Source organism: Pleuronectes platessa, chromosome 16 (genome assembly GCF_947347685.1).
Source record: "Pleuronectes platessa chromosome 16, fPlePla1.1, whole genome shotgun sequence".
Taxonomy (NCBI): domain Eukaryota; kingdom Metazoa; phylum Chordata; class Actinopteri; order Pleuronectiformes; family Pleuronectidae; genus Pleuronectes; species Pleuronectes platessa.
In genome coordinates, this window is record NC_070641.1 from 24,393,101 (window position 1) to 24,407,671 (window position 14,571).

Genomic DNA, 14,571 nt, shown 5'->3' on the forward strand with positions numbered 1-14,571 from the left:
ACAGGAGGAAGTGGAGACATGTTTAAAAGTCTTCATATCCACTGTGGTGTGTTTCCAGTGGGCAGATGCAGATCTGAGCCTCCTGGTTACACGCTCGCCGTCTACAGCTCCCGGCTCGTGATGGTGGAGCAGGTGACGGCCTCCAGCACCACCATCGCCGACGCCATCATCCAGCTGACAGAGACCAGAGGAGAGAGGCACGAGGTCAATGAGGACATGTCACGATATCTACGACATGCGTTCGTATTCAGTTCAACTAAACAACTGATGTGTGTGTGTGTGTGTCTGTGTGTGTGTGTGTGTGTGTGTCAGGGTCGGGAGGGGATGACCTGTTTCTACCTGACCCACGGGTGGGCGGGGCTCATCGTCATGGTGGAGAACAGACACCCCCGACATCACCTGCACGTGTCATGTGACTGCAGCGACAGCTTCAACGTGGTGTCGACACGCAGCAGCCTCCAGACCCTGGACAGCATCCCTCCTCTGCACAGGTCCACTGCTGCTCTGTGTCAGCCCGCTCACTGCCAGCAGGGGGCAGTGTTCTCTGTAGATAAAGATGGACGACATGTCCGCGGCCAAACGTAGACGTTAAAGATGTTTCTGTCATTTCAGCTCGTTTCTTTTGTCTCTGATGTTTCTGATCAGTTTGATTTGAATCAGTTATTTGATGATGTAGAAGCAGCTGAGACGTGATGATTGACAGCTGACACTGGGTCTCTGTGTCTCTCAGGCAGGTGCTGGTGGTTTTGTCTCAGCTGGAGGGAAACGCTGGATTCTCCATCACACACAGACTGGCTCACCGTAAAGCCGTCCAGGCGTCTCTGGGGAGCTGGAGTCCTTCGAAGGCGATTCACAGTCCAGCTCTGAGCCCAGAGACAGCAGGTCTGCACCAGCCTCGACCACTCTGACCAGTGAACTCCACTTCAGGTCTCAGCCTCTGCAAAGGACCAGTCTGCTTGCCTCATTTGACTCTTAGATGGAAAACAGGAATAACTTTATTCCAACAAAGAGATCATCACGTGTAGTGAGCAGAAAGACTTCGGTCACATGTGGTTTCACATCGACTCTGAGCTGCTCTGAGGCAGGAGCAGGTGAGAGGTGAAGAACTCAATGAAACACTGGAATCATCCTCTAGAGGAGACACGTGCTTATCATTTTTAATGATCTTCTGTCAAATGTTCAGAAAACATCACGTTCCTCAGACTGTCCATCGCTGCAGCTCCTCTTTCAGCCTCTGTCTCAAACACTTGGTTGTAGCTCCTGTCTTTTTAAGGAGCAGTTTCAGGAGCTTCAGTGTTTCCTGCGCAGGAGAGGAACTGAACTCAGCACCGACTTTTTAACTTAGCAGAACTTTCACTTTCAAACTAAAGGAAAGAAAAAAACACCACATGTTTCCTTCAAGTGAGAAAATGAGATGTTTGTGATTTTGGTGGACGAACAGATGAGATGATTTATGTTCTGTCTGAGAGCGGCTCCGCCTCCAGCTCCTGTGTGATCCACCAACAGAAGCTGCTGGTCCCAGTGACATGAAGAGAGAGAACACACGTGAGGCACATGTATGATCTCCGCTCTCCATGTTTACAACATGTCGGACGCTTGAATTAGGTTTAGTTTGGAGATACAGCACAGACCCACTGTGCGACTGCATTCGCACTTTACGAACTTTAAACTCTGCTGGATCCTTCTGGTTTTATTGAAGAGACTTTCAAACTTGCACAATGGGCACAAATATTTTATTTTCATGAACCCATTATGATCATCATGTTTTCAGAGGGAAGATGGAAAAACTATGCAAATGTTTGAAAGTTGTCTTGATGCTTTGTCAATTAAAATATGTGCAGCTATTTAATAGAATTTATGTTGCATATCCTTAATATCCATAATAAAGCAATTTTCAAAACTAACAAAACATATATTCTATAAAAAAAAAAAATGTGTTCCTGTAGTATCATAATGTATTTTTTTTTATCTTTTTCTAAATAAAAGCAGAGCTTCCACTGTCCGCAGCTGATGACGAGTTTTACGTCACGGATCCAAAGCAAAACATGTGTTAGCCTCACAGCCGCTAGCTGAAGCTAATCTGTTAGCCACCGAGCTAAGTCTCAGGAAGGTTCTGGTTTCACATTGTACTTTAGGGACTGAAGAGTTTGGACTGACAAACGTGCGTCCTGTGGTCTTCACCTACGTGGGCTGCGTCTACCTATACTTCAATCAATCAATCAATCAATCAATCAAATGTTATTTGTATAGCCCATATTCACAGATCACAGTTTGTCTCATAGGGCTTTAACATGGTGAGACATCCTCTGTCCTTCACCCTCAACAAGAGTCAGGACAAACTACTAAAAATCCTTTTAACAGGTACAAATACATAGAAACCTCAGAGACACATGTGAGGACCCGTCTCCCAGGACGGACACAAGTCAACAGATGTCAAGTGAAGGAAACATCATCAGGATTAAAGTCTTCAGCAGCATTGATGAGGGGAAACATCTTGAAGGATAACTTCAATACTATATATCAAACAGTCCATCATCATTATGGACCCAAAACAGAGTCTTTAATAAAACGTGAATGTGTTTGTTATGTAACAACTGAACCAGTTGAGACTTTGTCCTTTAGTTCCTTCTGTAATCCACCGTGTCATTGTGTCAGTGCACGTTCTGTGCACGTCCTCCATTATCTGAACGGGTGTGTCTGTTGATTGAGGGATGATTGACGAGGCGTTGACAGGCGGGTCACTGTGAGTGGGGGGGGGGGATGTGTGTGATAAAGGTCGGAATGAGGAGAGGCGATAATAACATGAGGTGAGGTGAGGGAAAGTTCAACAGGAAACCACATGACCTCCAGAGGGGCGGGGGGGGGGGGGGGGGGAGCTGAGAGGGGGCCCCTCCCCACAGAGGTCGATGAAGAAGACCAGTCACTGATGATGTCACCGGAAGACTCTGTGCCACAGCGAGTTTAGCTCGAGGTATAATTAGATATTAGAGCTTAGAGGGACAGTTAATTATATAATAACTACGATGACTTTATTAAACCTTTAACTACATTAATTCATTTATAATCCAACTAGAAGGAGTTCAGCTGAGGATCCAGGTCCATCAATCAATCAATCAATCAATCAATCAATCAATCAAATGTTATTTGTATAGCCCATATTCACAGATCACAGTTTGTCTCATAGGCTTTAACAGGGTGAGACATCCTCTGTCCTTCACCCTCAACAAGAGTCAGGACAAACTACTAAAAACCTTTTAACAGGTACAAATACATAGAAACCTCAGAGACACATGTGAGGACCCGTCTCCCAGGACGGACACAAGTCAACAGATGTCAAGTGAAGGAAACATCATCAGATTCAAGTTTTCAGCAGCATTGATGAGGGGAAACATCTGGAAGGATAACTTCAATACTATATATCAATCAGTCCTGCTGCATCATAGTCTCTGGTCAGCAGCCAGCAGGACCATGATCCACCATCCAGACCAGATCCACTATAGTCCACAGTCATTGTCCACTGCCACCAGTTAGGATCCATCATCAGCTGCTTGGTCGTGGTCCACCACCATTATCTGATGCCAACGCGATAAAGGATCCTCCATTACCACTACGATCAGAACTACTTGACTCTGATTGGTCTGTAGTCAGCGTGTGGTCAGGTGGGGTGGGGGGGATCCAGTCTTTCTATTTGAATGTTTTTACTACGGCTACACAAGAACCAGCTCCGTCCACACTAACACACCTGAAAACACACGTGACCGTTCACACTGATCATGTGAAAAAATTATTGTTTTTAATCTAGTTTGCTTAAAAATAAGACAAGAAAAAAACTTAGTTTATGTCAAATAATTTTTTTACTTTTTACCGATATTGACGATTGCGACTGCAGTTAAAACATTTTTAACTCGAGGGCTCTCTTCCTGTCTTTCAGCGAGTCGGACACTTTGACCCACTGACACGAAATCCACTGACACAAGATCAGCTGATCCCCCACCTGGCTGTGAAGGAAGTGATCGATGCTTTTATTTTGGAGAATGGCTGGGTGAAGGACTACTGAACAACGAGGAGGAAGTGAGGTTTATTTTGACAGGTCAGGAAAAGAGCTGCAGTTTATTGAGCAGCTGCACAAAGTGTCACTCACACTTCATTTCATTGGTCGGTGTTTTCTGAATAATCTGCTGGAGAGAGCGACGTCACTTTGCCTCAGAGCTCAAACACTTTTTATTGTACACAAATAAAAATATATTAAACAAATTTAGGTGTAAATTAAACTCATCACAGGTTCATAATTAAATGCGTCAGGAAAATGTGTGTGTAAATAAAACAATACTCAATCTGTTTCTGTTTCTTTGGTCATGAAATACACGTTATTATTATTATTATAATCTTCATCATGAGGAAACGTGGCTGGAATGTTTCTGTTGTTCGTCTTTAGTCCCTGAAATGAAACGTCTTCATCGTCCAGACCAAAATAAAACCAGAAGAAACACAGTTCATCAGATCGTCCTCGTGTTGTTGAATCTGTTTCTTATCCTGAAGGAAACAAACAGTGAAGATCTGAAGAGCGGTCAGCCGAGGAACGTGGAGATGAAGACGCTGGTGTCCAGGTTCAGAGTGGCGTGCCACCAGCGGTCAGGGAAATACAGCACCTGACGGGAAACACACAGAACATTACTGACCACGAAACCTGAACCCGCCCCTCCAACACCTCCGGCTTTATTTAACTCGACCTGCTCCTCGGGGGGGGGGGGGGGGCTGGAGTAGTTCAAACACAATGTGGTGATTGTCTACGTGATGACCTCAGATCAAACTCCTATCTTATGTCCTTAGAACCAATGGTTAACGTCTTTTAGAAAACTGCACTTGGTGTCTCAGGCGGAGTGCAGTACCTCTCCCGGCCTGATGGTGCACTCCAGTGGAGCCTCGTGCTGGGGCAGGTGGGGGTAGGTGTCCCTCACCCAGGACAGGGTGGTGTGGTTGGGGTGGAAGTGAGGCTCCTTATCGGGCGGGTAGAGGAACCAACGCTGTGAGATTTAAAAAAAGAATCCATCAGATTTAAAGTCACTTTATTAGGAACACCTGCTTCTTCATGCACTGAAACTGAAAGCGTCCAATGGGCAGCAGTGTTTCCTGTGGGGGGAGGAGCTCCTTGTACCACATGTATTTGTTACCTTTCTTCCGTAGATGACCTCAGCGTAACCGGGGCAGTGCCAGTGAAAAGGAACTCCGGTTCCGGGGCCTGACCACAAAGACAAGCCCGGTCAGGATGAACCAGCTTCATGTGATCTGGTTAGTTCTGGTTTCACATCGTAAATCAGGGACTAAAGAATCTTTCTGACATGTGACGTCCTCTTTTATCGATGTGAATAAACTTTGCACTGTGTTGAAGACACTTATAAAATCTCTTGTATCCTGCAGCTACCAAGAAGCTCCAGTGATTTGTTTTGCAGCCTCGTTCTCAGAGGGATCGAACCTGCGATGCCGAAGCTGTACGCTCCGCTGGTGCGCGGCAGGACGTACGGTGGAGCCGCGTAGTGCTCGAACAGACTCTGCCACTCCGTGAAGTTGTTGTCTCCAAAGAAATACATGGTGTCTGTAGAAGAGAGAAACAGATTCTTCATGACAATAATGCCAACTCCTGTAAAAACATCAGATCATAGACTGAATATAGTTGATCTGTAGCTGAACATGAAGATGATCAATGACTGTAAGCACCAATCCAACAAAGTACAAATACACAACTACAAGTAAAAGTCCCTCTTTCAGAAGGAAGCGATGTTTCCTGAGATCGAGGTGAACTCACCGCTGCCGAGAGCGTGGGTGGGCTGAGGCCTCAGGAACTTGTCCACGTACTCCTGGAACGTGACGTCCACTGAAACACATGGATCACGTGTTCGTTAGCGTCAGATTATCACGCGTGAGCGAGCGAGTGTCCGACGTTCGTACCTTTCCTGTAAGAATACGTGTTCGCTGTACTGAGCCGCACTTTCCGGGAGCCGTACTCTCGGAGTAAAGTCGACTTGGAGCAGAGCAGCTGGAACTTCTGAGACAAAACATGGACATGTCCAGAGGAGTCATATGTACACAGTCTACTCCGGTAGAAACTCAGAGGCTGGTGTTAAAGTACTGATTCAACCTCCTAACTGCAGTAAAAGTATATAAGTACAGACTCTGAAATGTACTCAAAGTATAAAGCAAAAAGTTTTGCTTTTATGATGCAACATTTAAATAAAAGATAATTCCCCTCAAATGTATCTAAGCAAAAGTAAAGAGTCTGTTTGGACAAAGTACTAATCTACTGAAGTACAGTGATGAAGTATTTGTACTGAATTACTTCCCAGCTGTTCAGCTGTTTAACCCGATGGAGCTCATGACTCTGAACAGAAAACACTTGATTCTGAATGTTGGAGGATTCCATGTGTACCGTGTTGTCAGTCAGCGCTCGGAGGACGACTGGGCGACTGAAGGCGTATCTACAAACCACAGAAGAAGAACTGCGTCAGTAGAGAACATCCAGGTCACAGAAACAGATCTCAGGTCAGAAGGTGAGGACTGAGAAACGAACCTCTCAATGAACTGTTGATAGGAGAGCGAGGAGCCGTCCCACACGTCGATGTTACAGGGACCTTCATCCTGGAGCCGGACGTCTGAGTCCGACCACCTGTCAATCACAGTCATCACATCTATATGACCCTGATTCACACTTTAGAGACAAAGTGGAGGAGAAACGAGTCGTTCCTTCATGACTGGCTCCAGCCTGATGACTGAGCCTCCTGAACACACACTGTAAACATGGCCGACACCTTGTTAACATAGTGTTGTAATGTGTTGTAGTTTGTATCGTGCATGTTTGTATATAGTGTTTCACATCGTGTGTAGTATAGTAAACTGATGTTGTAACGCTGAACCATCCAATCGCAGCCCCAGCTGTGGTGAATATTTACATGGTAACAGTGAGCTCCACCAATCAGACACCTCATTATTATACCTGAGGATTGTGGGTAGTGTAGTCCTTCTTAACATCGCATGTAACTCACTTTACTTAAAACACTGTTGACTTGTGGCATTTTGATGAGTCTACCGTGGATGGTAAAAACATTATGGCTGAACTGAAAACCTCTGAAGATGAATGATGAGTTCAATAAAAACAGGGAATTATTGATGGTCACGAGGGGAAGGTCACGTGATCCTGATGTCCAACCTGAAGCTAACTTCACGCGGTCTCTGCTGATACCTCAGGTGAGAATGAGGCAGCATCAGGATTCACATCTGGGTCAAAGTGCGAGTGAAGTCTGTCCTGACGTCACAGCAGCAGGTTCTGGAGGTGATCAGGTGACCTGCTGATCAGGTGAGCTGCTGATCAGGTGACCTGGTGACCTGCTGATCTTGTCAGTCTATTGGATCAGACTTCAGATGTTCACAGTTCCGTTATGATAAACCTGATCACCAGTTAACCGGGAACACCGGCTCACCCCCCAGATGTCCGTGAACTCACCAGCCTCCCGCGTCATCTGGCCGCTCCTGGGACGTCAGCGCCACGCACACGCTCAGCAGCACGCACGCGGCCTGACTGATCGATCGAATGATTTCCATTCAGAAATCGATCACAACAACACGCACGAGCCGATGAGATCTCCAATAATGACCACGCACCAGCTGCCCGTCCACTTCCTGTTTGAGGACCAATCACAAAACACCACATTAAACAGAGCGAGTGCTGCGTTCAGGGAACATGGGAACAATCGACTCCTCTCACAGAATGGATGAGTGGTAATGAAGTACATTTACTTAGTTACTTAATTACTTAGTTACTTAGTTACTTCATTACCTCTCATTACTGTGAGAGGTGTTGAAGCCACAGACTTTTATTAAATCAAATACTTACTAATTTCTTTCACCACAATTGTATTCCTTATTCTATTGATTCATTCTTACTTGATTATAATGATACCACAGTGAAAAGGGAGTTGAGTAAATCATCTACTAATATAACACACACACATTACATATATATGTCTCATAAGTTGACACGAGGACCCAGTGAATTTTCTTCTTTGGTTCACTTCCTATAGGAGCCTTGTTCAAACAGTGAATCACACCTGATGCTGCTCAGGGTGAAATAGTGTGAAGATGTTGAAAGTTACCTTGATGAATAAAGAGGTCAAAGGTTAAGATGCTTGTGTCTGATAAGGTAAACCAGCAGGTGGTTTCCATCACGGCTTGTCGCTGGGTGAGGTTGGAACAGGTGAAGCTACTGTTGACCTCCGAGAAGACAGCTGAGTTACAGGAACAAAAAGATTAATAGATGAGAAATTAATGAACAATTTCCTTTCATTCACTCACATGACTTTTCCTACCACAGTTACGCTGATGTCACTCAACTAATCCTCTCTCTTCCCCTGAATCACAGGTAGCAGCACAAAGCTCTGTCTGCACACCACCTGGACATTAACCTTGACAAGACTGAACGACTTTTCTTCTCAGGGAAAGACTCTCCCACCATGACCTGACTATTACTGTAGAAGACTCAGTGGTTCCCCCCCCCCCCCCCCCCCCCCCCCCACTCAGACTGATTGGAAACTGGGTGTGACACTCAACAGTCAACTCTCCCTCACTGCCAACATCACTGTAACAACACATTCCTGTAGATTCATGTTGCACAACATCAGGAGGACACGTCCCCGTCTCACTCAGAAGGCGGTGCAGGCTCTGGTCAAGGTTCTGGTCCAGGCCCTGGTACAGGCCCTGGTACAGGCTCTGGTCATCTCACGCCTAGACTTCTGCCCCTCCCTCCTGGCAGGTCTACATACTACTGCCATCAGACCTCTGCAGCTCATCCAGAAACCAGCAGCTCCACTGGTCTTTAACCTGAGTTCACTCACACTCCTCCGCTTGGTACAGTGCTGTGAACGGATCAGGTCCAGTCCACATCCAGGACCTGGTCAAACCTCACAGCTCGTTCACTGCGCTCTGCTTCTGCCAATCAGCTGCTCCCTCACTGCGAGGGACAGCTGTCACTCAACAACATCACCACTGTTTCCTGTCCTGGCTCCAAACGGTGGAACCAGCTCCACATGGACATCAGGACAGAAAGTCTGAACTTCAAACTAAAAACAAACCTCTTGAGACTACACCTTGAGTAAAAGTTTAAACTAACAAGCTAGTAGCACTTACATGTCACTTACTTATAGCACTTTGTAGTTTGGCTTTCTTGAAGAAATAGTAGTTTCTTGATTCTTGTTGTTCTGGTTTGAATGAAATGTAAAGTAACGTGGTCATGTATGTAAAGAACAGACGTTTGTGGTCATGTATGTAAAGAACAGACGTTTGTGGTCATGTATGTAAAGAACAGACGTTTGTGGTCATGTATGTAAAGAACAGACGTATGAGGGCAGGTTGTCTGAGGTATGTGAGGTGTTGTTTTTGTGGGTGGAGAATGAGAGAAGTCCATCTTACCTGGCGGGAGGAGTCGCACCCTCCTGGTCCCGCACACCTTGCTGCTCTGTCACACACAGTGAAGACTGACACCATGGAGGGGAAGATGTTGATTTGTGCCGTGCTGCTGCTCGTCGTCCTGGTCTCAGGTGGGTGCTGTCACATATTCTGTCAGTAGAGGATCACTGTCAATAATCTGAATAGAATATGTTCACTTCATTTTCTTTACAACTGGTTTATGAATTCACATCAGACAAACTATCTTTAATTCAGCTTTTATATAAAATACACAACTTCCTATCCACTGATGGGGAAACAGAGGAAATTAGGATGAAATGGTATTTTATTGTAAAATCATCCATCATCAGTGATGGTAAAAGAAACGAATAAAAGAGACGTATGTAAAAGCTGTTTGGTAAAAGTAATTTTTGAGAGATGACCTGAAGTTAAGTGTTGCGGACAGAGGAACAGCAGGGACGTTAAATTCAACTAGACTCTGAAATCATCTGCACAGAGAGACAGTGAAGGGATCTCAGGGATCTGGTCAGTTTGGTGGTTGTCTGAGCGTTGATGTGTTGAAACTGAGCAACACAAAGCTGTAGTCAGAGGTTCTCATCAACACAGTAACAAGCAGGTGAACAATGAGCACAGAACCTGGTTACACACAAACAGGATCTGTTCCCTCGGACAACCTGAAAGCCCTCAAAGGTTCGATGGTTTAACCTCCATTAAAAGAGACTAAGAGCAAAATGTTATAGAGAACTAAATGCATCATATTAGTAATGAAGTAATATAGTAATTTCAACCTGATATGTTGAAATCTAATGATTCAATTTAATGTTCCGATTAAACAACATCACATGACAAAAAGCCCAGACATGACTTGCAAAATACCGTCAGTGCAGATCCTGTGATTACCCATGACATCACATTCAAGTATTCAGGGTTAAAAATCCAGTGGACCCGGTTTGGCCTCCTGCTGTTGATTGTTCAAACAGGAAGTGGTTTGTGATACTGGTTCCTGAACGCTCAGGGTTTACATCACCAGAGGATCCAGTTTCACCCTCATTTGAAAAAGATCAGACGAGTTTGACTTTGTGAAAATTGATAAATAAATAAATGAAAGAGTCACTTGTTAATCATCAGTTATGAATTGAAAGGGGCTCCTTACCTATAACAATAATAATAATGATAAGTAATGATAAACTTTTTATAATATTAAACACTGAACGTTAATTTTGTATTTCGTTTAAATAGAAGTTTATTTATACTTTATTATTTAATACTACTTTACACTGTCATAGTTAGTACATATTAATGAGGCTTTATGTTATCAGCTGAAGAGTCGATGACGTCTCTCCAGGAAACATTTCATTACTCATTATCTTGATCCTGTAACTCACCTGTTGTCTCTGAGATAGTTTCACCTGCTCCCAACTCACCCAGCAACATATACGTGAACAACCTGCTGGTTTACTCTGTGCCCTGATCTGTGTTGTTCCTTTATACCACAGAGTTTCAATACATTCCAAAGTCACTGTGCCACAAAGGACAAGTCAGTTTCAATATGAATAATTAACAAAGTATTTCATTATTGTGTCTCCAACAGGAAACAACGCACAGTTAGACGGTGAGTTTCCTTTTCACAAAATGGATCATCCGTTTTTTTCTGAATAAACACACACCCACACCCAAACCCACACACACACCCACACACACACACCCACACACACACACACACACAGCGCTGACTCGATCTTTGACCGTCTCCTTCCAGTTTGTGGCACCGCACCGCTCAACACGAAGATCGTGGGAGGAGAGGACGCCCCTGCAGGCTCGTGGCCCTGGCAGGCCAGTCTCCATCGGTCTGGCAGACATTTCTGTGGAGGCTCCCTCATCAACAACCAGTGGATCCTCACTGCTGCTCACTGTTTCTCCAGGTGAGCCCCTGTCCACACAAACAGATTCACGGCAACCGCCCCCCCCCCCCCAACAGGATGTGAGTGTAAAGGAGACATTATGACTGTAAAATGTTTTAATGCTCCATGATCAACTTCCTCAGACTATCCATCGCTGCAGCTCCTCTTTTCAGCCTCTGTCTCAAACACTTGGTTTGAGCTCCTGTCTCTTTAAGACCCCCCTCCTGATGAAGCCCTGCTCTGATTGGTCAATGCTTCAAACAGATGTATGAATCTTAATCGGGGCCGAGTTCAGACTCAGCAAAATTATTATTTCAACATTAACGATGAGGCATCGAACTCTGTTCTTGAGAAAGAAATCGAATGAGACGTCATGAGATTCAATACGTGTTTAATAGAATACACTTGATGTTATAGTCTACGATCTTATAGTATTTTAATAAATTCATTATAAGATATAAATAGTTCTTGTCACATCTTCAGTTGATGTGAAACAGCAGCTGCAGCATCTGTAGATCCACGGTGTGACCGTCTTTTTAATAAGGCGGATTTTATATGCACGCCACTGCTGATTGGACGACACCTCTGACACACCCACCAAACCAGAGCAAACAAACCCGGAAGCTCGTTGACACGCTAAGAAGAAACGTGTCAACGAGCTGGAAACTGAGGAAAGAAAAACAATCCTAACTGTTTGAGGCTGAACGTGTCCCCGGCTCTGAGGGCCAGGAGCCAGATGTTCATGATGCAGATGTGCACGGCCGACGGGTTGTTTCAGGAGCTGCAGTGTTTCCTGTGCAGGAGAGAAACTCCCTTCACCACAGAACCTCACAGTCACTGAAAAGCTTCATATGTCTCCTTTGAAGGAAGTTCTAGGTTGAATAATGTCTCTTGCTGATGTCACATGAGACTTGTTAGCGACTCAAACACTCACATGTTGTTCTTCCCAGCACCAGCACGTTTGGTTTGGTGGTTTACCTCGGACGGGACACTCAGCAGGGCCTGAACCTTAACGAGCAGGCCCTGGGAGTGTCAGAGGTCGTCAGGCATCCAGATTATAATGACGCCAACAGTGACAACGACATCACTCTGTTGAAACTCTCCTCGACCGTGAGCTTCACCAACTACATCCGACCCGTGTGTCTGGCAGCAAATGGCAGTGATTTCCAAACTGGGACAACCTGCTGGGTCACCGGCTGGGGAACTATTAGCAGTGGTGGTAAGTATTATGATTATAGTGATTATGATGATGATAATGATTATTATTATTACTGTGATTATTCTTATCATGCGGTGACTCTCGACGTCAAGCACATTCAGTGGGAGTGGACGTGGGAGACAACCCGGTGGGGTCCCACTTCCACTCCCAGAGAACTTCCAGTTGCAGCACTGAGGTCTGGTTTGGAAACTTCAGATCACATCCCTGCTTTTGATAAACATGGGAGGCACTGATGAGTGAAGGGGGGGGCGGGGGGGGGGGGGGGGGGGCTTGTTCTTATAGGCTCCAACAGTGAAACAACGTGAGAGGTGACTCTATCTTTTGAAGGCTTAAAACCATCACTTCTGTAAAACCTAACATCCTTGCTCTCTGTCAGTTCCCCTTCCTTCCCCTCAGAGGCTGCAGGAGGTGACTGTTCCCATCGTGTCCCAGAACACTTGTCGTGACGCCTACTCTACACTCACCAGCAACATGATCTGTGCAGGTCTGAGCGAGGGGGGGAAGGACTCCTGCCAGGTGAGTCTCCAACACACCAGCAGGGGCCAGGGACACGTTTGGTATTTCAATATTCAATCTGTAAGATTTAGGTGAAATTATGTTTTTATTAGTGTTTGAATTGATATGTTCTTAGAATGGGCCCTTTATATTTAAATACTCTATATTTAAATACTTTATATTTACACCTGGAAGATGTTTTGTACGGTAGCCCAGACCGGACAAACTCAACCTGAGGGATATTGGGCTGCAACATGGCACTTCACCACTAGATGTCACTAGATTCTACACACTGAACCTCTAACTATCTCGTGTGACCTGTGCAGGGGGATTCAGGCGGCCCCTTGGTGAGTAAGAACGCCTCCAGGTGGGTCCTGGGTGGAGTGGTGAGTTTTGGAAGGGGCTGTGCTGAGCCCAACTTCCCTGGGGTCTACGCCCGTGTGTCTGAGTACGAGGACTGGATCAAAACCCAAATCTCCAGCGACCAGCCGGGCTTCGTCAGCTTCACCGGCAACGGAGTGAGCGCCTCCTCTCCCTCCATCGCCCACTCACTTCCCCTGCTGCTCTGCATCCTTCCTGTTCTCCTCCCTCTCTTCGTGCTCTCGTAGGATTGGTGATGATGCCAGATGTTTGTCAGGAACATTAATGAATTGTGTCAAATAACTGTAAAAACATCCATCTGAACAAGGTTTATCAAATATTAAAGACCGATAGAAAAGTCTTTTGAAATTCATACATTTATTACGTTTTTTTTCTATTTGATGATTTAGTTAAATCATAATTGGTTATAATACAATTTGAACTGATCATAAGTCACATAATCACTGTGGAATTATTTATAACTTTAACCTTATAACCATAGCTTTAGTTATGATCATATTAGTACAAGACGCTATCATCTATTAACAGTCTTTAATCAGTCGTTGATTCTTTTACCTGAAAAACATTGATGTCTTTTTTCTGTCTGTTGGAATTTTCTGTGTTTATGCTTAAATATAAAAAAAACTGCACTGAAGGTGAAGTTTTAAACTTGAACCTGTGACTTTGAAGGAGCATCTTTACTTTTGACCTCTTTCTACTTTACTTTTTTATTCATTACTGTAACTTTTAACACCTTCAGACAATTTTTACACTGAAAAGCTGTGATTTACCGTTTGAACAAAGCTTACAAGAAGTACGTCATAACTATATGGACAAATACACCAATTTATATGATTTTATATGAACAGATGAAGTCATGTATCATGGACTGGAAATATTAAATAAAGGTTCTTGTTTCTTAACATTTGGAGTTGATGCTGAATTCATGATCCCCTAATCCTAAGTAGTTCTGTTCAGGTTTTCACATATAAAGATTATTTTGTGGGACTTTCTCTGAATTTGGCCCAAATGAGGTTAAACTGTGTTTTTGGTGTGCACAGGTCAAAGGTCAAGGTCACAAACATTTCTTTATCACCACTAAATAACTGAGGATTTCAACCTAAAGTGTCTCTCCTGACTTTG

The 14,571-nt window shown here is 44.6% G+C and overlaps 3 protein-coding genes across 8 annotated transcripts in view; 2 read left to right on the forward strand and 1 right to left on the reverse strand.

Moving 5' to 3' along the window:
- The window catches only part of LOC128457994 (calpain-15), a 9,338-nt gene extending 8,430 nt beyond the window's left edge, over positions 1–908 (forward strand). Inside the window, exons 10-12 of the mRNA XM_053442573.1 lie at positions 59–204; positions 313–491; positions 731–908. Of these exons, the coding sequence (XP_053298548.1) occupies positions 59–204; positions 313–491; positions 731–908 (503 nt within the window). The remainder of the gene's footprint in view (positions 1–58; positions 205–312; positions 492–730) is intronic.
- Positions 909–4,058: 3,150 nt separating this feature from the next.
- jmjd8 (jumonji domain containing 8) lies at positions 4,059–11,133 on the reverse strand. Of its 6 annotated transcripts, none has more exons than XM_053442582.1 (13): positions 10,839–11,133; positions 9,457–9,603; positions 9,186–9,245; positions 8,145–8,276; positions 7,496–7,671; positions 6,566–6,661; positions 6,425–6,473; positions 5,947–6,043; positions 5,804–5,872; positions 5,474–5,593; positions 5,172–5,239; positions 4,890–5,024; positions 4,059–4,649 (listed from the first exon to the last, which is right to left on the reverse strand). In XM_053442582.1, exons 5-13 carry the CDS (start codon positions 7,591–7,593, stop codon positions 4,569–4,571), a joined length of 813 nt encoding a protein of 270 aa, XP_053298557.1. In that variant the 5' UTR covers positions 7,594–7,671; positions 8,145–8,276; positions 9,186–9,245; positions 9,457–9,603; positions 10,839–11,133; the 3' UTR covers positions 4,059–4,568. The 6 variants fall into 6 exon arrangements, with proteins under 6 accessions (XP_053298557.1, XP_053298560.1, XP_053298558.1 ...); XM_053442585.1 differs by lacking the exon at positions 10,839–11,133 and adding an exon at positions 10,330–10,454; XM_053442583.1 differs by lacking the exon at positions 9,186–9,245.
- LOC128458000 (trypsin-2) lies at positions 9,446–14,351 on the forward strand. The gene is made up of 6 exons (XM_053442581.1): positions 9,446–9,584; positions 11,045–11,065; positions 11,213–11,375; positions 12,305–12,573; positions 12,950–13,089; positions 13,395–14,351. Exons 1-6 carry the CDS (start codon positions 9,530–9,532, stop codon positions 13,674–13,676), a joined length of 930 nt encoding a protein of 309 aa, XP_053298556.1. The 5' UTR covers positions 9,446–9,529; the 3' UTR covers positions 13,677–14,351.
- The last annotated feature ends 220 nt before the right edge of the window (positions 14,352–14,571 follow it).